The 24,291-nt window shown below is 40.8% G+C and overlaps 1 protein-coding gene across 5 annotated transcripts in view; it reads right to left on the bottom strand.

The window, feature by feature from the left end:
- Positions 1–11,119: 11,119 nt before the first annotated feature.
- Positions 11,120–24,291, bottom strand: part of MOV10L1 (Mov10 like RNA helicase 1) — a 40,073-nt gene continuing 26,901 nt past the window's right edge. For 2 of the 5 annotated variants that reach the window (XM_080574766.1, XM_080574768.1), the window contains 11 exons: positions 23,803–23,981; positions 23,154–23,300; positions 22,657–22,778; positions 21,705–21,804; positions 21,276–21,440; positions 19,611–19,784; positions 18,650–18,799; positions 16,931–17,038; positions 14,675–14,812; positions 13,802–13,893; positions 11,121–13,357 (listed from right to left, as the gene is read on the bottom strand). In XM_080574766.1, the coding sequence (XP_080430892.1) occupies positions 13,348–13,357; positions 13,802–13,893; positions 14,675–14,812; positions 16,931–17,038; positions 18,650–18,799; positions 19,611–19,784; positions 21,276–21,440; positions 21,705–21,804; positions 22,657–22,778; positions 23,154–23,300; positions 23,803–23,981 (1,385 nt within the window). In that variant the 3' untranslated portion in view covers positions 11,121–13,347. Of the gene's footprint in view, positions 13,358–13,801; positions 13,894–14,674; positions 14,813–16,930; positions 17,039–18,649; positions 18,800–19,610; positions 19,785–21,275; positions 21,441–21,704; positions 21,805–22,656; positions 22,779–23,153; positions 23,301–23,802; positions 23,982–24,291 lie in introns of all 5 variants that reach the window. The other 3 variants (XM_080574767.1, XM_080574765.1, XM_080574769.1) reach the window with 3 other exon arrangements.

Here is a 24,291-nt window from a genome sequence, read left to right as displayed (position 1 = left end):
CATAATTCCTGCTCAGTGTAGCAAGGAGCATTTAAAGTTGAAGTAGACTCATACTACAAATGAACAAGGAAGTGCAGATGAGGTGATGATGGCTTTTTTTTTTTCTCATTAAACTTGAGTGAAGGTGTAAGAGACATGATTCCTGCTGCTAGTCCTGCTCATTCATGCATCCCAAGATAAAATACACAAATACCTTTCAGAGCAAGGAGCAAAAATCTCCAGGACTCATAAATGGCTGGTAGTCCGCATCTCACTGTGCTACATGCAGTACCTCTGTTGCTTATCCCCTCTCCCTGGTCCCATTAATCTTGCACTCTTTGCTGCACATTGGCTCTGCTTCAGCAGGACAGATGGAGAACAACACTGTTGTAGCCTATTTTGTAGCATGATTAGGCATTTTATTGAGAAGTATGGCTTCAAATTCTTCAGGCTGAAGAGGACCTAAAGCTCACATTTCCCACTTCCCAGGGAGGCATTCTAACCCCTCCGATATCACGTTATGTCCTCTGGCAGGGAATATTGGAATGGCATTAAAGAAAAACAAAGGAAAATGCTAATGTGATCTTACAGATGCTCAAAGCATTCAATTATGATCAATTGTGTTGCTGTTTCTGTGCATCAGTCCTCAAACAATGGGTATATTAAGAACAAGAAATGTTTTAACCCTACATCTTGGCATACAGAAGTATGGGAGGGACTCCATTTCCTCCATTTCTTGCCTGCTTATTAAGGACTTCTACTTGGATGGGCTTTGCAAGGAGCTCTGAGGTCTGCAGGATAAGCTATGCTGCAGGAACCCAAGCGTATTGCTGTCCCCCTGGAGGAAGGACAGAGGGGGCTGTGAAAGATACTGCCACAGACGCAAAAGACAGAGGCCGTTTCAAGGTGGAAAAATGCAGGAGGAACACAGCAGAGAATTTCACACGGAATAAAAAAAGGAGAGAGTCAAGGTGAGGAACTGCAACGCTGGTTCACAGCCAGCCTAAACTACTTGCAGCATGTTCTCTTGTGGGTCTGTGATTCTGCAACAGATTATGAGTACACAGCTCCTCTCTCCCCACACCGTGGGTCAGATCTTGGTGTGTTGTGCTGGAGAGATACACGGCCTTCACTATTAGATTCCTTTGCAAATGCTCAGAAGGGAGTTAATCTAGCCTTCCTTATTTTGTTACCACGAAGTGAAGATAATTCCAGGGAGGTGGATGGCTCAAGATAGTGAAGGCAGAAATATTTTTCCTCCAGGTAGTCTCCAGCCAGCTCTGCATTACATGCCCAAGTAAAGATGTGAAAGAGAGAAGAAATGAGGAGAGGCGAGGAAATAAACGAAATTCCTGCTTTTTTTTTTTTTTTTAAATGCAGGTTGCAGTCTCTTTGATAGGGACTGTTAACATATTATCAATCAGCTGCTCTAACTACCGTGGCTATTTTAACCTTCTTGGATACATTAGTAAAATTCATACAGGTCTTTAACACTTGATATTGTCCATATATTGTCCATTTAATTGTATGGAAATGAGAAGGAGCAGCTGTGCTGACATATTATTATTGATGCAGTTGAAAACAGTGAGTAATCTACACAGTTCAGTGATGCAGATCCCTGTGTCCCCAAGCCAGCAACTGGAGAAATTTACATTTTAATTGATATTTTATTCTGTAAAGGAAAGTAAAAGCCCTCAGCTACCTAAGTCCTTACAATTAATTAGGCACAAAGTAGTCTACGAAGATTAACATCCCAGGAGTGTTCAAAAAAACAAAACAAACAAACAAAAAACCCAAACCCACAACCAAACCAAACAACCCCAGAAGGCAAAAGAAGCACTTCAGATCTGTAACCTATCAATGTAAAATGTCTAACAGCAGTTCACAGCCCACAAGGCAGCACATGTGTTTGCAGTGAGCAATAACTCAGTTGCTAGGCGTGGCATGGATTTGAGCACATATGGTATCCCTAATTTCCCTTGCCTGTTTCAACCTTAATTCTGTAGTGCTTATGAGGGAGCACTGTTTGCTTAAGGGATCCATCAGTATGTAGGCTCTGCCCCACGCAAAAATACTCGCCTCTGGTTTTCCAGCTGTGGACCATGACACAGCAAGCCGTGGATATACCTACATGCCTCTGCAATCTTAACATCCAGGTGCTTTTCAGGCTGGTACCATTTTGCTTTTGTGCTCCACATGCACTGGGCAACCCCTCCCAAATCTTCTAAATGAATTGGAACTGCAAAGTGAAATTGCCGAGAGCCTGTTTCAGTACTGGCATGGATTTCTTCAGTCATGTACCATGGCCCTGGAAGACTGGAGTACTTCCCTTACAGCCATGACATCCTTCAGACACTGTGGAGCCATTGCTGGCCATCCCATGTCAGCAAGGCTATATAATCCCACCTACCATGCTGCGTCTTGTTCTGCTGCTCCTGAAGTGCTGATGGATGAGAAAGCAGTCGCAGCATTCATTTTCTTTGCCAGATTTATCACACGCTCTGTGTTCAGCCTCCATACTCAATGCCTTCACATAATTATGAACTGTCTCTCTGATCTAGTGTCCCAAACCACAACTGCCAGCAAGCACAGAACCAAACAGTACTCAGGCCCACCAAAGCCATATGCCTTGGCAGCCTGCTGCCCTTGGGGCAGCTAAGAAAAAAGCAAGTCTCACAATGCACCACAGGGGAGTGTCCTCCTGGGAACAGCTCTGCATTCTCATGGAGAGGATGGAGTTGTCCCTACCGACCATCACACGGACCAGCAGTCACCACGTGGGCACCGATAACCATTGGTAGGTGCCTGCCAGGCAAGACAGAAAGCGTGGGAGCGAAGGGAGTTTACCTGCCTCGAGCTTGGCATCCACACGTGCAAATGTGTGGATTATTTCCTCACATGCGCTTGCCCTGTAAGGTCAGTGACTTCTTGTGTGCTCACAGGGGGCAGGCAGCCTTCATCACACCTTTGGGCAGACGCTGCTGGGCGTGAATTGCTTTGGGCATCAGGCTAACTTCAGTGTAAACTGAACCAGATACTGGAAGGACTCGGCATCCAGAGGACTTCAGCTGATGACATTCCTCATTGTTAGAAGAAAATATCACAGAATAGATATAGCAGAACCAGAGTATGATCTTCAAGGGCTTTTGCCGTCTGGTGTTTGCAAATGGGCATGCACAAATGGAGATTTTCTGGCTTTTATTTCCAGGCACGGGCATATTTTCTCATGGATGCCAAAACATATGTTTCTGGAACAACAAGATTGGAAGAAAACTCCTAAAAAAACCAGTGCTTTGCTTAGCTAGTTATAAAGCTATTTTTAATAGCAATATAGCAACAAAGATAATGAGATAGAAATTCATCCCTTTTCACTGTTGAAGAACTCGTAATCACCCTTTGAGCTTTGAGTATAGCATATACATGAATATTTTGGCTTAGTTTCAGCTCAGAGGATTAGAAGTGGCTGAAGTGAAGAAGATGAGAAGGGAAACATTCTTGCAACATTTATCAAAAATTAGAATCCAAATATACATGAGAAATAGAGACAACAGTCAAAAACTGTGATCAATATTGGTGCTACCTTATGTAGCACTTGTGAAAAATATTTTTGTCACCGTGAGAACCAGCTTGAGTCCAGAAGCATCTGCACTGTTTGCTGCAGTAGGACTGCTGTGTCACTGAGATTTTCCTGACAGAAGTGCATGAAATTTGGCACAGCTGAGACTCCCCTCAATGTCTACACGCACCCATGTCTAGTACCTGCCCAGTCCTGGATGCCCCAGGTCAGTTGGGTTTGCTGTGTGCTGGCTGTGAACTACTGCACAGCGCTGGCATCCACAAACCCACGGTCTCCCCCGTTGCAGATCTCATCTGCACATGTCTAACAGGTTTTTCTTCAGGATTTCCAGCAGCTGGGGCTGAACCCTTGCTATAACTGCACTGCCCAGATTTTGGAAGTCGTGAGCAAACAGCGAAGTCCTTCTAGTCCATCCAGCAGCTCTGTCCCAGCTCTCCATGGGGTTTTCTGGCTCAGGGGCAGTGCAGGACAAAGGCAAGGAACCTGCAGGGCTGGGGAGGGCAGAAACCAGTTGCCTGGGAATCTGGAGTGCCGGGCACTGTCCTGTGGGGTTGTTGGTGTGACTTTGTGGGTTTTGCTGCCTGCATGCATCTTAGGTTTTACTGCTACCTGGAGTATCCTAGCCTCTTGTGCCACAGTGAAACTACAACTCCAAATCTGAATAATAAATTCCTTGAATTTATGTTCTCTGAGTATTTCGACTAACTTAGCGTTAAAAAGATGTGCAAGCAACTTTGATGTCTAACATTATCACAAAACAACGTAAGCTGATAAAGGTTTGAAGTAATGCTCATTTTGTCCTGTTCCAGACAAAGTTACTAATTAGAAGTCCTACAGTAAAGCTGCAAACAAATCCTCCCAGATGCATTATAACAGATTTCCACTTGCTTCAGACAGTTTAGACAGATTTTGTATTTGTACTTGACTTTGTCTTATTTGAGAACATTATTAAGAAACATTCTTCTCTTCACTTTCCTAATGAGGGTACAGAGAAGTGGCAACATGAGAGGCAAAGGACACAAGTTTGAACAATGGAAATTCTAATTAGGCGTAAGAAAATAAAATAGTGTAATGGCAGCCAGACACTGGTTGTGCAGGGAAGCTGTGGCCTGCCTGCTGGTTGTGTCCCTGGTCCTGTAAACACTGATGCACTCTCTGAATTGGATTGCCCTACACAGTCATACTAAAAAAAGTGGAAATATCAGTAAGGCTAAGCCACTGCACATGCGTTTGCAAACAGTCTGCGTTTGTACATCACCAGCACTGTGGCTGAGCTCTCTCTAGGTGCTGCTGTACATCTTGCTGTACCCTGGGTGTAATAACGTGGTGGTCTGCGATATTAACTTGATTGCACCGAGCTACTTACCTCTGAATAGAGGATATCAGTGATTGAATAGTTTCTGATTTTGCTGCATTTGTATCAGAAAATACTCATTTTGGCATAAGCCCCTGCAGCTGAAGTTAAACAGTATGCCTAAAGCTACAAGCGAGTTACTGACCAAAATCCTTTCATCTGTGGGGATGAAGACAATGGGCAAAATTCCTTGTATGGACTTGGAACAAATGAAACCCCAGTGGCCGAACAGCTCCAACAAGCTCCTCCGGCAAGGAGGGCAAAGCTGCCAGTCACGATGCAGAAAATGGGGCTGCACGAAATCAGCATATTCTTTAGCAAGTAGCAGGAAGATGCGATTTGTATATGGCTGCAATGGGGAGATAATTTGTATTCGATCGTTATCTGATAGAGCTTGTTAAAAATAACTAGTCACATGGAAAAAAAATGGCAAATTAAGGGAAGCAGTTCATTTGCAGACACATTATTAAGGAGTGAACTGAAAATAATCTGAATTGGTTTGAATTTAAAAAACTGCTTGAACCCTGAAGTTCTGCTAAGTCTGGAAACCCCCCATCACTTCATCCCTAACTAAACTGGGTGAGTACCACGACACAGGGAACTACAGGCCAGGCAGTCTTCCCTGAGGAGAAAGTGTAGAGAATGTGCTGCCTATGGTATCGTAACTAATGTCAGTCAAGAAGGTAAGGGCAGTCCTCGGATGTGGCTTCTTCCCAATATCAGATCACGCAGTATTTTCTGCTGGTAGGGACCAGAGGCTGCCCAGCTCTGCACAGCGACGTAGCTTCCCCGTAGCTTTTTGTAACTGATGTATTTTGCTGAGAAGCTAAAGAGAAATCCAGGTGTTACACCAGGAATCCAGAAATCTGAAGCAAATTTTACGAAATATATTGGGCCAAAATTAGAAACTTGTTTGATAAACTCTCAAAAAATGACTTGAAGTAATAGTCTTTTTAAAGGCATTTTTAAGATACTGAATATGTACTTAGGTGACTTCAATACAGAAAATTAAAGCATATGAATAACTTTTCATGCTGATTCACAAGCTGCTAGGTAATACAAACAGCATAGATATTTGATAGAGAAGGCTTAAAGGTTTAGGGTATTCAATAAAGCTTTTGCTGCAGCAGAATTAAATTAGTATATAATGACATTTTCGCATTAGAAGAAAAATGTCAAGTAAGCAAAAATCAAGTGAGAAAAGTCAAGTCAAGCGAGACAGGTAATGTCTGCAGAAAATGTGGTGCTGCCCTTAGGGCATTCAGCCTAGTGTCTGCAGACTGCAGTTGTTCATCATGATCCCGAAGCCATGAAAGGGAAATTAGTCTTTGCAATATTAGATCGCAATATCTTATCTAAACATATGAGAAATACATAGTTTTAATTAGCAAAATAAATGAAACTGGAAAAAAAATATTAAAGGAATGTCATAGTGGTAAAAGTCTTCACCAGTCATCCTGGGTAAACCTGCATAAAACTGACACGTTACCTGAAGAAAGGAACAAGATGCCTGTGGAAACCTCCACCTGCCTCCGCTAACGGAGCAGCTCTACTGAAGTCTGATATACACGACAGGAAACCGGCGGCAGGGGGGGTTAAATACAGCCGTGCATTTTCTTTGATCACGATGGATGTGCTCAGCCTGATGCACTGCAGAGGCCGTGCAGCCATTGCTTGCCTTGGTCGGAGCGGGAGGCGTTGGGCTGCCCAGGCCCTGCCGGCCCAGATGTTGTCGGTGAGGTGGAAGAATTGCTGAGGTACCTGCCTCCTTCGTCTGGGGCACCCGACCGCTCAGGCCCTACCGGATCGTTCAGCTGCACACGTCTACCGCAAGGCACGCAGGCAGCTGTTACAAATCTCACATTTAATCTGTGATGTTCTGATCAAGAAAAAGGGAGAGGTTACACGAGTACCTGACAAAACGTCATCGTTTAAAGGTTTTCAGCCTCAATGCCTGCAAATTTTTGCTGATGTAATGGCAATCCACTTCCTGAAAACTTTAATTGTGCTTTTAAATTTTATTATTTCTCTATCCAAAACCTATAGTGGGACTCCTTTTGCTGTCTGTGGAGACTGGATGATGTCCTTACACAAGCCTGTACCTGCACTGCATAAAGCAGTTTTTCAAAACATGTTTTTCAGAGCATCAAAAATGCTTAGCAAAAACACATGCAAGCAGCGCACAGATCCTGAAATCCCAAGATTTTTAACTCTTTGTCTGGGATAAACTCTAACTGGAAACTGGGATTATTTTATTTCTCATATTCTTAACCAGTTCTGCAGTTCCCAGTCTTTAAAAGTGAATTATATAAAGCAATAACCCACAGGACCGACTGCATGGAGTCTGAGGGCTTACTCATACTTTCAATACACCATTAGTTATCTACCTTTACATTTGGACACAAGATACTGAGTCAACATCTTCCTCGAGCATTGTCAAGGTTTCTGCATACATCCCTAGCATACGGCACAAAAAGGAGATAAGAAATTGAAACTTTTGAAATAAGTAAGTTCCACCATCGCCCTTTGCTTTCCAAAGCATTTTCAAAAAGTCCATCAAGTCAGTGAGGTTACTCACAGGAATAAATGATGTTGATTCTGGGCACGGAGCGCTCAGCCCCATCTAGGCCTGAATTTCAACAGCATTGCTCACATGAATGAATTTACTTCTTTGTTCCTGGGCCCTATCCTCAGGTTACACTGGATGATCTTTGGAGTGGTGTTCTATCCTTCAGCCAAAGCCGTGTTGACAATTTATATTTGGGCTTTTTTTCTGAGTCCAGATAGCTGCTTCCTCAGACCTGGGGGCTGCAAGGAAGGCATGGCTTGCTAGGCTTTCCAGCACCAAATCCAACTGAAAACTCACATTATGAAAATGTGGAAATGGCAAATCCCTTTTGCAGTAGGAACCCAAGGAATTCCTGAAACAGGCATTTTGGAACACAGCTACTCCATGATCACAGGCACAGCTTTACTCGGTAGGAAATGATGATAAGCTTGGCGCATCGGGGACTAACAGAAGACAGGAGAATGTACTTTTAAAGCACTTCATCATCTTCACGAGAGTTTAAAAACATACCTACCATGTGAAGTAAGATTTGAACTTTAGCTAGTTCTTTGAATAATTTATTCTTAAAACGCCCGAGGAATCATTTATACAAGGAACAAGGATGTGTTTGAAATCTCTTCAATGTGCAGTTCAGACCACTGACCCCAGCCTGCTTACCACACATCTTCAGTGACAGCGTAAGCAGGGCCAATGCTCATTCAGTTCACGTTAGTTCCTCCTCAGCACGTTACGACTAAAGGCAAACCCGTGCTATACACAGCGGTATGAACACGAGGAGGTAAAAATGACAAACAGAAGGGAAAAGTCTCTTGAGCTGTTAAAAATTCTTTTCTTGCTGGAGAAACACTAATTCATTTTATTTCAGGGTATCTCTATAAGCAGGACAACAGAGACTGACTTCTGATTCCAGACCAAATCTTATTGACTTTGATCCCAGGCAAATCTGCATATAGTCTGGATAAAGATTACACAGGAATTTACAAATGACAGCAATTACCTATCTGTAACAAATTTATTTTTATTTCTACTATTAATAAATCCTATAAAAGTTAATTCTGCTCGTTTGCAATGTTTCTTCCCATGTATATTTCTACAATGTCATAAAAAAATCACTTTAGGTTTTCTCTTACTAGATTTTTCAGTGGTGGCAGCACTGACTTCACACAGAAGTGAGGTTAATGCACAGGGTACCGCCATACAGCCACATACATTGATAAGCACACCCTCATTTTAAAGACAACTTCAGAACATCCTGAAGTGCAGAAGTATAATATCACAGTTACCGTTTTCAGTGCAAATAAGACAGCAACATTCAGCTGGAATGTATGTGGGAAAACTCGTTATCTAGTTAGTGCTACCTAGTACACCGCACTTCTGACAAAAGCTTAATAGTATTATAATAGATGAAGGAATCTGAATGAAGAGTATGGCAAGCAAATTGCTTTTAAAAATCACTGCTGGCTTAAGTAAAACTAATGAGCAGTTTAAGAAAGTAGTTTGGTCTCTGTTTACTAACCTCTCAGCAATTCAGTCATGCTTTCTCCTTGGGTCTTTAGTTATAAATCGCCACATCTGACAAACATCAAGTGTTAAACCAGGCAGCTCCAGCACAACCTCGAATTCTGCCCAGAACAGGAATTATGACAGAGGTTAAAATGCCTTTTGGTCACTGTCCTACTCCGTAAAGAATGTTTTTGTTTAGTAGCTCTACAGGAAATGTATGCTGGATTTCTTCTTCTGCCTCATTTATCCCATCTGTGCTGTTTGCACATTAATTTAAGGGAAGCCAAAAGGGAAATTGTCACTACCCTTCTGTCCCCACTATCCTGTTCTCCCTGGTACCCCAGGGTACGCCTGCTAGCAGCGGAACAGAAACCACCACAAGACTTCCCAAGATATTTTCAGCCCACGGCCAGGAGCTGCCCGCGTGCATACTTTCACGTTTCCCCCAACCTCACTGCAGGGCTGTGTAGAGGGGCTGCTCTGCCCCAGCCCCACCGCAGCAGCGGCCACACACTGGTACTGTTTTGTTTCTCCTCTGGTGTGTTGTTGGGAACACTCTGATTTCTTACAAAAATACACGCTTCTGCTAAGCATCGCTGTACTAAAAAGTGCACTGAAGCGTTTAATTTTGTGCTGCTGTGCTCCACAGAGAGGTAAACAGGTCTGCCTCTACAGCAGCAAGCTCTACTTCTTCAGCACGAGCAGAAACCATGAAATTCCAATGTTTTAATTCTCCCAAACACTTTTCTCTCCTTATACTTTTTTAAATAGGCCAATAGTGAGAGGACAAAGAGAATGGTTTTAAACTAAAAGAGGGGAGATTTAGATTAGACATTAGAAGGAAATTAGAAGAAAAGCTGTGGATGCCCCATCCCTGGAGGTGTTCCTGGAGGTGTTCAAGGCCAGGTTGGATGAGGCCTTGGGCAACCTGACCTAGTGGGTGGCATCCCTGCCTACGGCAGGGGGTTGGAACTGGGTAATCTTTAGGGTCCTTCCAACCCAAACCAGTCTGTGATTCTTTCCATTAACTTCTAGGAAAAGAACTGCCTCCTGTGCTTCTAGGGAAAGAAGATGGGCACCTGAGGCAGGTTTTTGCTCACTTATCTTCAGTTGTCCAGAACTCAGCTCATCCCAGCTCCTAGCCTCCCTCTCCAGTCAGTGCAGGGAGACAGGCACCTTCGGGGGATTCATTCACATATTCCAGACACATGTTAGGATGCAGTAAACCACCTTATTTCTCTCCATTAGCTAGAAAGGTAGCCTGGACGATCTAGTCAAAACACAGCTCTCAGCCATTCAGCTGCAGCTGTGCAGATACCAGGTAAGAATCTTCTGCTCAGTTCTAGCACTTCCCTGTCGCCTCCACCTTCCAGATAGACAAGAGGAGAAGTTATATATGAAGAAAATCAGAGCTAACCCTGTAAAGTTTAGAAAAAGAGACTATTTGTGGGGTGTATTTTTTTTCCTATTTTCTCTGCTTACCATTTGTTGACTGTATTATTTCCTTAACTCTAGTCTCTCCTGGTTCTTAAGTTCTTCTTCCTCGACATTACTATTTCTTAGAAGAACTATTCTGTTCGTTTGTGCCTTTTGGTCAAATTCCAAGCCTTTCCAAAATGAACATTTCAACAGCACTTTGTCCTCTATTTATAGACAGTCGTCTGTTCCATGGTCTGCAGTTTGCCTTCTGTTCCTTCTACAGCACATCACATCCTTCCTTACTGCACTCCAGTGAGACACAGCAGTGGAAGTGCTTCCTTTTACCCTTACAGAGCATTTCTCAAGAAACTGGTACCGATATATCTTTAGGGTACCGTTATATCTTTAAAGAAGTATTGAGATGTAAAACCGCCTAAAGCTGTAAGCAAATGTAAGACATTTAAAAGGATTATTCCATACTCCCATTATTCACCATATGCTGGAAGACATCCCCCCCCCCCCCGCCCCCCCCCAAGCTTGCAGCCTTATTGCATGTTCCTTACCATTACAAAACGAGCCAATTGTTTAAATAATCAGCCTGGTAAAACAGAGACAAATGAATTGTTTCTAATTCTGTGAATGAATGCTGTATTTTTTTTTTTAAAGAGTCTGTTTCTTATTAAGATGCAGAATACTTATTTTTCTGGTATCTGAACTCCAAAATATGCAGCCCAATGTCCCTTGACAACTTAAAGCTATTTTATTTAAAGAAGAGTGCGTTAAACTTTCACAACATTATAAAATCAAGGTTCCAGAAGACAGTGTACAGCAGGTGCAGCTGGTGCATACTCTGATTCTATTTCTTGCCCCATTGATCTAACGTCCTTACTGGGAATGGAAAAAAATCACAGGAGGTGTAGAATACAGGCTGCAAGTACAACCTGATTTTATTTATTTTTTCCTCATTCAGGTACAAACTGTCCACTTTTCAAGAGAATGAAGAGCAAGAAAAAATTAACAGGGCTCCAACCCCCCATTATTTGTTAAAATACACCCACCTGCTTGTGCAGCCTCTTCAGCGCAGCACCAGGTAGCACCCAGGCACACACGTGTATCTTGGACTGCTTGAGCTGGCAGGCTCAAATAATTTGGCTGATGCTGGAGGCCCGCAGCCTGACCTTCAATATGTTGCTATGTAATTGTTAGGGATGTGACTTTTATTAGATAAAGCAAATTTCTGTTCTGACAAAATATGGAACTAGCAGGAGCAGAATTATTTGCCCAGCAACTCCTACGCCAATGGTTTGGCCTGACCTGACCTGCATCACTCTGAACAGATCGATGACAGAAATTCCATTAAACTACAACTTTAAAAGGTTGAAAACAACAGAAGACTAGAATGAGCCATAGGAAGGACTGTGACTGATGAAGCCTTCATATTCTAAAATGATATTAAAGAGCATGCTTTTTCTTTTACTGGAGGTCTAAATGCAGCCACTTACAGGTTAAGGTATCTCTTCCAAAAAGAAAGAAACCCACTGCGGGAACTCCTTGCCACAGCACAGAGTTTAGCACTGGACTACTCGTAGGGCTGCAACAGCTACAACAGAACATACTTCTCAAACCTTCATTACTTTTTGAAACATACTGAGAAAACCAGAACAACCTGGTGAGTACACAGTTGAATACTACATGCTTCAATTCTGTTAAGAAAACCTCTGGGATTTATGCAATGTCTTGACTGGTCTTTTGACAGATTTTAAAACTCTTAACTATTTATCTTAAACAGCTCATGAACTGTTTGCTTTACAGACTACCTCTTGCTTTTTGTAAACCATCAGTATCTAATACAGGGCAAGGAGGGAAAAATGCCAAGGTGTTCCTGTGCTCTCTGACTCAATGCACCTCCATCTTAATCCTCAAGAAATGGTGGCACCACTCTGGCCTCTATCATTTCTTACTAAAGCAAGGAATTAATAAATCTCTTCTTCAAGGAAAGCATGAGCACACTTGACAGTAGGTGTAAGCAGCAGTAGGGCTGAGTAGCAGTTGTAAGACCTGGTGCATCGTAAGTGCACATACTGCTTCATGATTACTTCTACAGTGCTGTACGGTGAGACTTAGAGGACAACAAGAGCAGAATATTCAGTTCAAGGGAACAGCACAGCACACAATTAAGGTGATTGCAAGAGTACTGCTAAGCCATCAGCCAGCCCATCAGTTATTTTTCATTTCGTTGAAGTAAAATACAACTTTTTATTCTACCATGCATTTGCAGAAACGCCAAGCAGTTTTCGCCCCACCTTCTCCTTTTTAAATCCATCATCTGAGGCATTCTGACATACACCAGACAGCTGGACTGCAGTAAAGAAATAAGAGAACCCTGTATGAACTCAAGTACATACAGAGTCTTTAGACCAGAAAGTAGGGCTTTTCAGCCTGCTTGGCTTAAGGTACTCAACATCAGCCAACTGGAATGATTCATGCATCATTCCAGTTCACAGTGCAGATATATTACTGTAACGCTCCTGTAACGAGATTACAAGACATATGTTCGTGGGACAGACCAGTCTCAGAAGGCATTACAGAAGTCTGAGAACAATGAGCTTCTCAAAAAAGTTACAGAATAAGAAAAAATTAACATAATTATTCAGTATCTTCTGAAGCTTGCAGGACTTGCATACACTTCTGAACAGAAGCATAAAGCTATACACTTTTTTCCAAAAAAAGCAGACTAATTACCACTCTTTTATACTGTTAAATGTCAACTTTTTTACTTCTTTAGAAGTATTACAAGTGTCTCTTGGATAAACTTCAAAGAATTCCAGAACATGTGCCTTTCCCTGAGGCCAAAAGGTGTTGGATTCGCTCAGAAATGGATTTCTGTTAAGCATTCTTAGCTTCAAAATCAGAAGAGGACTGAATGCATCTTCAACACTGGAAAAATCACTCACATCTGTCAATTAAAGGAAATAAGAGAAATGAATTTTGACTACCTTTACATAAATAACAATTTTAATAAAAATTTTCTTCTAGAATGTCCCTTCTAGCAAGATGTAATACATGTTTAGATCAATCTTTCAAACAAATTTCCTTGACTATATTAGAGCCACCATAAATACTTTCCCCTGCAGAACCACATCCCCACCCCAGCTCCCCTTATGTTCCCTAAATACATCATGCATCATTTGGGGGTATGCAAAATACTAAAGTCAGCAACACCCTGTACTTAATGCTCAGACTTTTCTTATGGAGTGAGGGAAAATACGGTTACATGTTATTATGTTTACAGTACTTAAGAATGCAAAAATCAGATCTTAATATATTGTAGCAGAGGTTTTTATATGTCATCTTTCAAATGGTATAGAGCAATTTATGGTATTTTTAAAGCAACACTCACTGGTGCAGCAGTTCCAGCTCAGAAGGCAGGTCACAACCTACATAAGCCTTGTTCATTAAGCTGTACTCCAGCAGCGCACAAAAACAGGGATCCTACAAGAAAAGATTAATGTTTAATATAAATCATGCTACTGTGTGTAATGAATTTTCAAACAAATTAGCATAGCACATGAATGCAGGAGATTTAACTGGACCTCTTCCAGAAACAGAGCGATGCAAGCAGTGCAGGTGTGGAATAACATCGGAGGAAGATACTGAGAGCTGCACTAAGTTACATTTATTGCATGTAGGTGTGGGGAGACTAAGCTTTCTATTTAGTTTGTTTCTGGAATACTCTTTTCCTTCTATCTTATCAGGTATTAAGAAAAGCCCATCTTCTTTCTATGGAAGGACCATGCGTTGAGTTCAGACACTTCCCTGGCAGGCTGTTGTATCAATTGGGAGCAATCAGTTGAATGGAGAATGCTTCCTCTCTCCATTTAACGATGGCAGTAACTGCGTTTTGTGAAGGAGTCCAACTGCAGTAACAACATTCAGAACATTCTCATTGGACTTACATGCTGCTGGAGAACTTCGGCATTGAGGTTCTGACCTCTGCTAGACAGAAAAAGCAGATAGGATTTGCCTGCACAGATCAGCAATAAAGTTCTCTTTGTGCTTGAGAGTCTACTGCACAGGGGCCTGAACTGTCCATCCTTACAGGAACCTCTGGAGTTCAGGTAATCCCAAATGCAGACTGAGGACAGCATACCAACTATGAACATAAAAGATGTTCTCTAACATCAAATAACCCCATAGATTAGTCATTTACAATTGTCGTTTATCTTATCACAGCAAATACCACATGCAAATCAAAGATAACAAACAAACTTACCTTCACAAGAACATGAGGATTTCCCACAACAATCAGCAAAGCTTTTGCTCTAGTAATTGCTACATTAAATCGCTTTGGGTTAGAGAGAAAGCCCAAATAGTATTTATCTTCCATAAATACGCCTTCATGAGATCGCACCTAGAAATTAATTATGGTTAGCTTCAGAATTGGAATAATGAGAAACCAATTTTCCTAGCCATAGCGTAACTTCAATATATGATTTGCTCACCGCAGCAAACCACAGGTCGGTGTGAGCAATACACAAGCTAGCTTCATAACTACATTTCCCACAATGGATTTTTCCAGAGAAGAGCTCTTCTCCAATAGCCCACTAACACAACTTCAGCAATTTCAGAAAAGTGGCATATTAGCTTTATTTTAGTATCAGGAATATCCACTGTAATTTGAAACACAAAATACTAACATTACATCCTGAAAAACACCAATTTTGTCTTTTCAGTAGAAGAAATGGTAGTTAGTGATTTTCTAAGTCCTACAGTTCAATGATATTTCAGAGTGTTTCATCAGTAAACTTTGCCATAGCCTAGAGGAAAATGCCACTGAAGCAACTAATGTGCTTTATAATGATTTCTCATCAAGTTTTCACCTTTATTTCAATCAATATTTGAACTCATATTTGATAAAATAATTTTCCATCACCAATAATGAGTTTGTATAAATAGGAGCACAGTGTGTACCTACAACTATTTTAAGATAGTTACAATGCTGGACTGAAAAGCCACGACATGATAAAGCATGGAGAGAAGCATGCTTCTGCTGCCCTTAGGAAAAAAAAAAAACAAGCAAGCAAATCCCCCAAATACCTCCTCCAAGCAACAAGACAACCCCTCACCCAAACCAATTTCTTCCCTCCTTTTCCTCCCCAGTCATCCAGTTTTCCAGAGCTGGTTGTTTTAATAGCTATTTTGTCCTCCTCTCTCTCAGAAATCCTATGCAGTGCTGTTAAAAGTAGTCCAGTACCAGTCCCATCTTCAGCCACACATTCCTGGTCTGCACTGCCTCCTTTGACCAGCCTGTCCTCTGTGCCATTACCCAGACTCAAAGGGGCTCATTCTGTAATAGTGCATGTTCTTAAACAGTTCTAAAGGATCCCAGGTCACAAACGCCTCAAGAACTCCACATTCCAGACACACACCTTTTACTTTACTTTGAGACTTACTGCACCAAAAACATCCTACCATTTGGACCGAAAGCAAGCATACAGATTTTGTTTGCATTCTGAAACCAGCTTCACACTGTAGAAATAAAGGTCTTTAAGGGTCCACGTGGGCCCAAAATGCCCACCAGAAAGAAGTCTAAAACCCCAGAACACCATCACGTACACCAAACTGCTATCACTGTGATGTTCAGTGTCAGGTTAGCTTTTCTCTAAGGTTTCCCACCCACCTTCTCTGCTGACTCAGCACAGCTTTTTACTCCTGGCCAGCAGCTCAGGCTGTACGTACAATATATTCACCAGAGCATACTTGGATGTTAGCTCAGAACATAAAGGATCAGTATCACACATTCCTGTACAAAGACATCTGCAAAACACCTCAGGATTGATCAGCTGACTGCTTATACTTCTTGACTCCACACTAAATTCTCCTTACAAGCACCAAGAAAAACTCCGCTATCAAGAGCCCCATCCAACAATTCCATGCCTGAGGAGACAAAGGACAAAGAAGTTGCTGTATTTTTTCTCCATATGGGGTTTTCATGTGAATCCACATACCAGAGATGTGTGCAAATGCACTGGAGTAACATCTAGCATTTAGAGGGCAGGAACTGGCACACACCTGCACCTAACCAAAAACAAAGGGGTGGTAAACACCTTTGTGTGAGTGGAGCTCCTCCTCAGTCTTCTGAGGCCTGGTGTCTCAGCTGCTGCAGACTGTTTTCAGGCTGTTGACTGGAGTGTGGTAATCAATCACTGTGATTCACTCACTCCTCTAATATTAATAATGCTTCCAGTTTCCATCCTCTCTAAGCACACTTAACTGAAGGTACATAATCTGCATGAAACTCTAGAACAAACTCAGTGTGAACATCCAAAAAGGTTTAAAGTTTACTTCTAAAGCCCAGACGCCACCTTTTTCACATGTGCTTAAAATAAGCACTTTTCCCAAATACTGCAACAGACTACCGATAAATATAGCTTCCTCCTCCCCTTCCCTCCCTAAGCCCCACGTCAAAGGAGCCAGAGAATTAAGAACATACAAATATTCTACACAGGACCAGTGCAAATATACATACCGTTGATAGGATGGTAACCATGTGCTCCTGCCCTTGAAACTCTTCCACCGTGCCAACTTTAACATCTGACAAATCAATGCTTCTCAGGAGAAATCTGATTTTTTCCACCTACAAAAAAATTTGAAGAAATTTATTTTCACATTTGAGAGTGGATTACTTCAAAGCCAAAATATATGACACAAAAATAAGTAACTTAACACAGACAGGTTGTAGGGAATGCCCACAACAAGGTTAGCCATCAACCACTAGTGAAATTTAAAAATGAAACAGCAGCTTTTTTCTGAGAGGTCTAACACTTCTTACATGACTCAGCAGGTGAAATACTTCTGTCACATGTACAGAAATTGACAGTTTTTTGATAAACCCAGATTTTAATGAGAACAACTTAGATCTTAGGAGTTTATCCATTGGAATCCTTTTTGCAGTGTGGAACATATCCAAAACCAAGACTTAAAACAGGTGTGGTAGGGCAAGCAGCTTCCCCCACCCCTCCAGAAGACCATGCAGAGATCCCCCCTCTACTTGCCAGCTGTACCATGCAGAGTGAAAAGCAGAGGCGAGGTGTGACCATAGGTGCTTGCTCTCTTCTAGAGGGTACAAGGCAGTCTTGCCCTCCGCAATGCTGATATGTTTGGGATAAGCGTATCATCACCAGCAAAAAGCTGCTTGGAGGCTACGGCTGAAGTGCTCCAAATTTAGTGAAAAATGAACCATGGCTAAGCCAAGGGTTACAGTCATTATTTTCACATCAGCATTCTTGCAAGACAAAGTGACTTTCCTGAAGCAGACATTATTAGTATGCCTTGCACCATAGGCAGATGAAGGACACAATCATACTCCCTAAAACACTTCACAGCTTTTAATACAAGAGGCTCAGCCACATCAATACTGTATATAAGTATTTGAAAAATACACAGTAACTGTAAATACAGGTGGGTGCATATGCTTCAACAGAGGAATCAGCACAGATAACTCTAATTTGCAAGTCAGAGTTCTTCAAAACAGGGCTGGTCTTTTCCACATGCCTTACAGTGTTCCCCCCAGCCCTCGCATGCATGTCCACAAAGATTGAGATGTGCACATCAAGAAAAAACTGAGCGCAACCTATCCAGAGCATCCTCTGGAAATAAAAGATTTATTCTTATTTTAAAAATTAGAGCAGACATATACTCACCAGACTTGACCATAAACAGTTTTAAAAAATAAAGTACTGAATTTGAAGTTGCCACCTGACATTCTGTGTGGGTTCAAAGAGCAGTACAAGCTTCGAGTCTGACTGCTGGACTGCTAAGTCCCAATCCCTGTAGTTTACTTGAAGTCACAACAAAGTGACATGCCATCTACTTGCTACACTTCCGTTTTGTTCTGCTCCTCAGCGTGGACAGTAAGTGAGGATATCAGATACCTGTTCCAGCTGTTACATATTAAATTCTTGACTTGCTCTCTGCTCCCAGCAACTGAAATACCTGCTTTGATTCCCAAAACTACAAGCAGAACTCTCCCTATCATTTCCTGATTTATAAAACTAAGCAAAACAGAATGCCATTAGTGCTATCTAGGTTTACAGTTCAATGGAAACATCATTAATGATTGATAACACACTATGTAATGACACACAGTGACATTCTGATACAGGCCTTCCTGCTCTAACAAACCACAACAATGCAAAACCACAACATGGAATACACTAACTCTGAAGTTTTTAAACACTAATTATACCTGTTTACGATACGGTGTGATCACTCCAATATCAGTCACAGACACTGCAATGCTTTCGTTTTTAGCCAGGTGGCAACAGTACTGCATCACTTGAACTGCTTCAGTTGGATTAAACCACGAGGGGCTGTGACCTTCGCGTGTTTCGTTGCCCTGGATTAGGGGAAGCAAAGTGAGCAGGATGAAGACCATGTGCTGATATGACTATGTATTTAATAGATTAGTCTCAAACATCCTAAATGCAAAAAAAAAAGTGTGATGTAATGTTATATACAAATTCCCTTTCTTTGCTCTAAACCCCTTCCAATGAATGAAAAAGCATCACAACTTTTTTTTAAAAAGCTAGATTTATATGATGACAGTGATTTCTATGTGACAAAGGATGCAAATCTCAACTCAGATTGACAGGTGTTAGCAAGCTGCTAATCTGCTTTTCTGCAAGGCAGAACTCTGCAAGTAGTTCAAAAAGCACCTCCAAACAGTGGATATACCACTTGCTATTTCACTAATTCTTGGAAGACCACAGAAAACTTCTCTTCCTGACATTCTATTCCCCACCCCCCCACTACTTAATCTTTAATGATCTTCCAGTTGTAGGGGATCGTATTCATTCTAATGCAGCAAACTCGTATCAGAAGCGATCTAAATCTAACGGAGCTGCCTGCAGCTCCATGCTGCTTAATTTGCCAACTTAATTTTTTGTATTAAAGTGTCGCCACAATATACTTCAATCTGCAGCTGCTCAAGTTCTTTGCAAACATTTGACTTCAGTGGTTTTTTCAAAAACCAAATAAGTACTGAAGAAGTAGTTGTTTCAAAAACAAGAAGCCACACTTCTTACAAAAGGTTATTTTCATACCCTTTCTGAAATTAATTCTAAAGAATAAAACTTGTTGTCTAAAACGTCAGACAACTTCTATGAGGCCCCTTTGTTTATACCTGACTACATGAACATTTTACGTACCCTGACTCCATGAAAAATTAACGGAAACCCCTTCCTGGGCAATTTCTCCCAATGCAACAAAGACGTTACTACTGAAGTGTCTGCACAAACTTCCAGCTCTTTATGATAAAACAGTTTAGATGGTAAAGCAAGCAACGCAGAATGCGACCTGTAGTTCTTTATAAGCTTTGTGATCTGCAGCGACAAGAAAAAAAATTGTAACTGAAACAGGCAACTATTCATCAAGCTTCAAAGTCTGCTGCAGCTCCTATGTTGCCATCCTGTAGTGTTTAGCTTTTCTAAAGCTGCCAAAGAACTGCATTAAAGGGAAAAAACTGTGATTGTGATCTGTAATTGTGATTTAGCTAGAGCTAAACATCACCCACTCCCTGTCCCCCCCAGCAACTTAGGTCTGCCATCAGGCTTCCTCCTCTGGCCACACAATTATCACATCACCTTTGGTTTTAATTTTTCAAAGTACAGTACCACAAGAATGAGAAGGCGCCTTAGTAAATTAAGTTTACATTTTAGCCCTGTATTTCAGGCTGACAAGAAACATTTGTGCTTACTTAACTAGCCATGCTACCTCTGCCACTTGAAATGGACTTTAGGTACTTTACCATAGAAGAGCATTAGGAAACTGTAACGACATTCTGAACTGCTTCTGTACTAATCAAACGGACACAGAGTCTAGCAAAAAAGGATGTTTTTAGTACCCCATGTAGGGAAGACATGTTCAACATGCATGTGTAGAGCTGTCCACGTTCAAGAACTTACTGCCCCAAATAGTGCCCTTGTCCCCAGCTTTTCATTCTCTACCTTTCAACCTTCAGAGCTACAGAAGACCACAAAGCAAGACTGAGCTTACCTTGTTTAAATTTAAAGTGTTTACTCAACAAATGTCAAGTAAGAAGTAATGGTTCTGATCATTAAAAAAATCTACTTATGAGGCTCTTCGATTCAAATCCATACTTTGGAATGACATTAAGGAGCTACTCTGGTCAAGGATATATCAACAGGTTGCCAGATCCTGATTGTGAAATGTGCTTATGCTCACTAAAACGTGTTCACCAACTGTCCTAAAAACATTTCACTAACGGCAATTTGCTTTTGATACACCAGTTCATGTACTGGGCTGCTAGACACAGTTCCAGCTCAGAGCTGAAGGGAATAGTTTAAGTATTTCTCTATGCCATGGAACATTCAGTTATTCCCAGCTACCCTGTAAACACTGTTTTCTTACGCTTGTATGACAAATATCCAAAGCTATCCTTCAGAGGAAGAAGTGGTAAGGAAACAGGAAGTTTCTTTTTTCCGCCTTCCTGAAGTAAGTTGTTCAAACTTGTCCATTTGTGGAGAATTACGTTATGAATTTATGGTAAGTTTGGACAATGGAGATGGAAGGAAATTTTAAGCTGTTATTTGGAATTATGCTGTGTGCGCTACATTTGACCAACTCTGAAGGGTCTGTCTGTTTTCAAGCCAAAAAGGGCTTTAGGAGGTTAGAAGGCTGAACATCCTTGATATTCTGAATATTTATTCAAAATAATCAAGTCTTCCTAGAAAAACAACTGTTTTAGTTAATACTAAGCATTAAGGAGTAAAGAAAGATGGCAAGGAAACATCAGCAACCAGAGTTTCTCCTTCTTTACAAGAAATAAACTGAAATAACTTAGTTTTACTCACCAACAAAGGATTATATGAACCACAGGCACTGAAGGCATCCTCATCTCTCAGATACATATCCCTTGATACCAGTCGTTCCAGCAAGGACAAATTTAATCCAAATGCCAATGCAATTTTTGATTTTATTACAGGTCCTAACTGCTTTGGATCTCCAACAAGAACTATCTGCGTATACAGATAAAAAACCACCTTGTATTATAACAGTTATTAGAAAACGTAGTTTCAGTAACATGCACACTTCAGAATTGTAAGATGAATTTATGTCAAGTACTCTGCTTTCCTCACAGACTTCTAATTTGTTTACACAGGCTTAGGCCCAGGACAGAAGTATGAAAAAATGGCAGCTTGCATTCTACAACATTCACAACAATAAAAACAGCAAGCAAAAAACTTGTTCTTCCTTTCAGAAGATGATGCTAAGAGAATTACCTGTCCATTAGCTTCTGAAATCAACCCGATAGGAATCAGGCTCTCTGGTTCACATGCTTGCCCAGCTTCATCCAAAATCACATGTGTGAAGTGTCCAAGCCTAGAATTAAATAACATGAACTCAAAAGAGGGCTTTTTTTCAGATTAGTTCATTCTGCCACCCTGTGGTTGACCTCAGCAGCTCTGTAAGCTTCCTTGTCATGTGCACCAGGAACCTCCCTCCACATATACAGCAAAGGTTAAAATATTTCAAAACACAGAAGGTAGAAGAAACAACTCAGTAACTGATTCCTCATCTGTGATTTCTCTTCCGTACTATCATATACACAACCACTGCTTATCTTAAAGTATTAGTTAGGGCAAGGCTAAGATACTTGGAAAAAAATCATTGTTTTCAAATTCCCTCAGCTATTTAATTAGAATAATGCACTTGGTTTACGCAAAGACAATCACTAGGCCCTGTTTCCACCAAACAACTCTTAAGACAGTTAGACGCTTAAAGCGTTCTTTAAAAAAGTTAAAGTTTCCTGTGATTTTGCTTAATAGCACTTTATATGGAGGTTGTTTACAGCTAGTTTTCTCATCAGGTCACCTTTACTAAGTAAAATACAATTTTTAGTGTGAACTCCTACAATACTTTTAAGCCAACATGACTGTAAGAAGCAATATAATTTCTAAGGCTCCAACTGCTAGTGGTGGAGAAACCACTGTGTCAAGACTTCTTAATTTTATTCAAGATATTTCTTAAACTCACTGTGTGTGGAGAAAGTCTCAGCTGAAACATTACTAAAAACAAGTTGTCTTCCTGGCAAACCTCTTAAGAACAGAGGTACATGCAATGAACTGTATTAAAACAGCTGAAGTTGCAATATAGAGGGTATCTCAGAGGGTAAGGCTTGAGATTTTGCAATTTCCAGCTATCTCAGCAATACTCCTGTCTATAGTACAGTACCTTACTCCTGTTTGATAAAACATTCCTGCACTGCTACAAGTGGTAATTATTATCCTGAACCAAGATGCTTTCCAAATATCTTCGCCATCTTTGCAGTAAAGTTTCACTATGTCATCAATTTGCTGCAGAAACAAAAAGGTATTTTGTAAAACAAATATGCTACTCGATGTTTTCATTTGAATAAAAAGCACTGAAAACTATGTTGGAAGCCAAACAAAACGTTTAGATTTAGACCCATAACTGAAATGATTTCTTCATGAATGTGCTTAAGCAATGTATTTGCATTTCCTTCATCTTAGGGATCAAAATTTTAAGCTGTATTTCATATACATATTTTCCAGTTCATCTTCTGGAAGGGCTAGATTGGTTATTACTTTGGATCCTAACCACCAAGCCTAACTAGCCTACCAAACCTTGACAGTAACATTAATAAATCAGTAGTTTAAGATAAAATATTAGACGTGAAATAATAACTGGTAGTTATCTGTAATACTTACCTCTAGTGATCTGCAGCTAGCATTGATTCGGACCATAGCTCCTGGTTTTAACAGATTGCTTTGATGCAGCCTCAAGCAGATCAGATCTGTTGCAGCATTTGATGGAGCACAAACCAAGATTCGGCTGTCTGGTAAAGTATAATGTATCTACGTTCAAGAAGATGGACATAAAGTAAGGTTAATTTGGAGATGCAGCAATAGCTAAAATATGCTCATGTTATGCCACTGAATACAGAATCCAGATGGGTTTTGAACACACATTATACTCATCCACACTCCTGCAGTTCAAGAACACTAGTCTTAACATTCATAACCTAAGCGTACCAACAGCAGAAGTATTTCGTGGTTATCATACTGATGTATACCTGTGTTTCAGGAATGCATTATGCAGTACTGGAATCATGAGTTAGGTATTATTCACAAAAGCTTTAAAGATATAAAAATAGGAAGACTTGAAAGTAAGTCATTCAGGAATTCTGTAAGATTCCTATCAAAATCTTTCATTATTTTGCATAGCTCAGCAAAATTGCTTAGAAGAGCATTTCATGAATTCTTGTTTGGGAAAAAAATGTGATGGTACTTACAGAATTACTCTAAGTGCTCTAACACTGAAATGATCAGATATGACCCAATTGTCATCTATCACTACCTGTAAAATAGCTTCGACTACCGTTACTGTTTTTCCAGTTCCTGGTGGTCCAAAGAGAATGTAAGGCGTTGGACGACATTCACCACTCACTATCCTTTTCACTGCCAGTTTCTGTTGCTCATTCAACGTAGGATTGAAAAATTCACCAGCTCTCTGCTTAATTGCCACAGTTTCATCAACTATGATCAAGATAAGCATATATTAAACATGAACGTAAATATTTTTAGCATACACAGGTTAAAGCAACTCCAATTCATGTTATAAAATTTTTTCTTCGTTTTATGTGGTAACAACTAATGAACTCCCCCCCTCAAACTCTTATTTCCTAGAACAGCACAGAGAAAATAAGATGTTTATATTTCAGAATTGTACTAGATCTTTCATAAAATTGAAGGACAGAAAAGGATTATCATTACCTACTGTAACAACCTGTAAAAACTCTATCCAATAATTTTGACATCAAGTTCACTTTCCTTTTTTTGTCCTAGG

The sequence above is a fragment of the Anser brachyrhynchus genome (genome assembly GCF_964034855.1).
Source record: "Anser brachyrhynchus genome assembly, chromosome: 1".
NCBI lineage: Eukaryota > Metazoa > Chordata > Aves > Anseriformes > Anatidae > Anser > Anser brachyrhynchus.
Note: the sequence above shows the minus strand (reverse complement) of the source record. Positions and strands in the feature narration are given on the sequence as shown.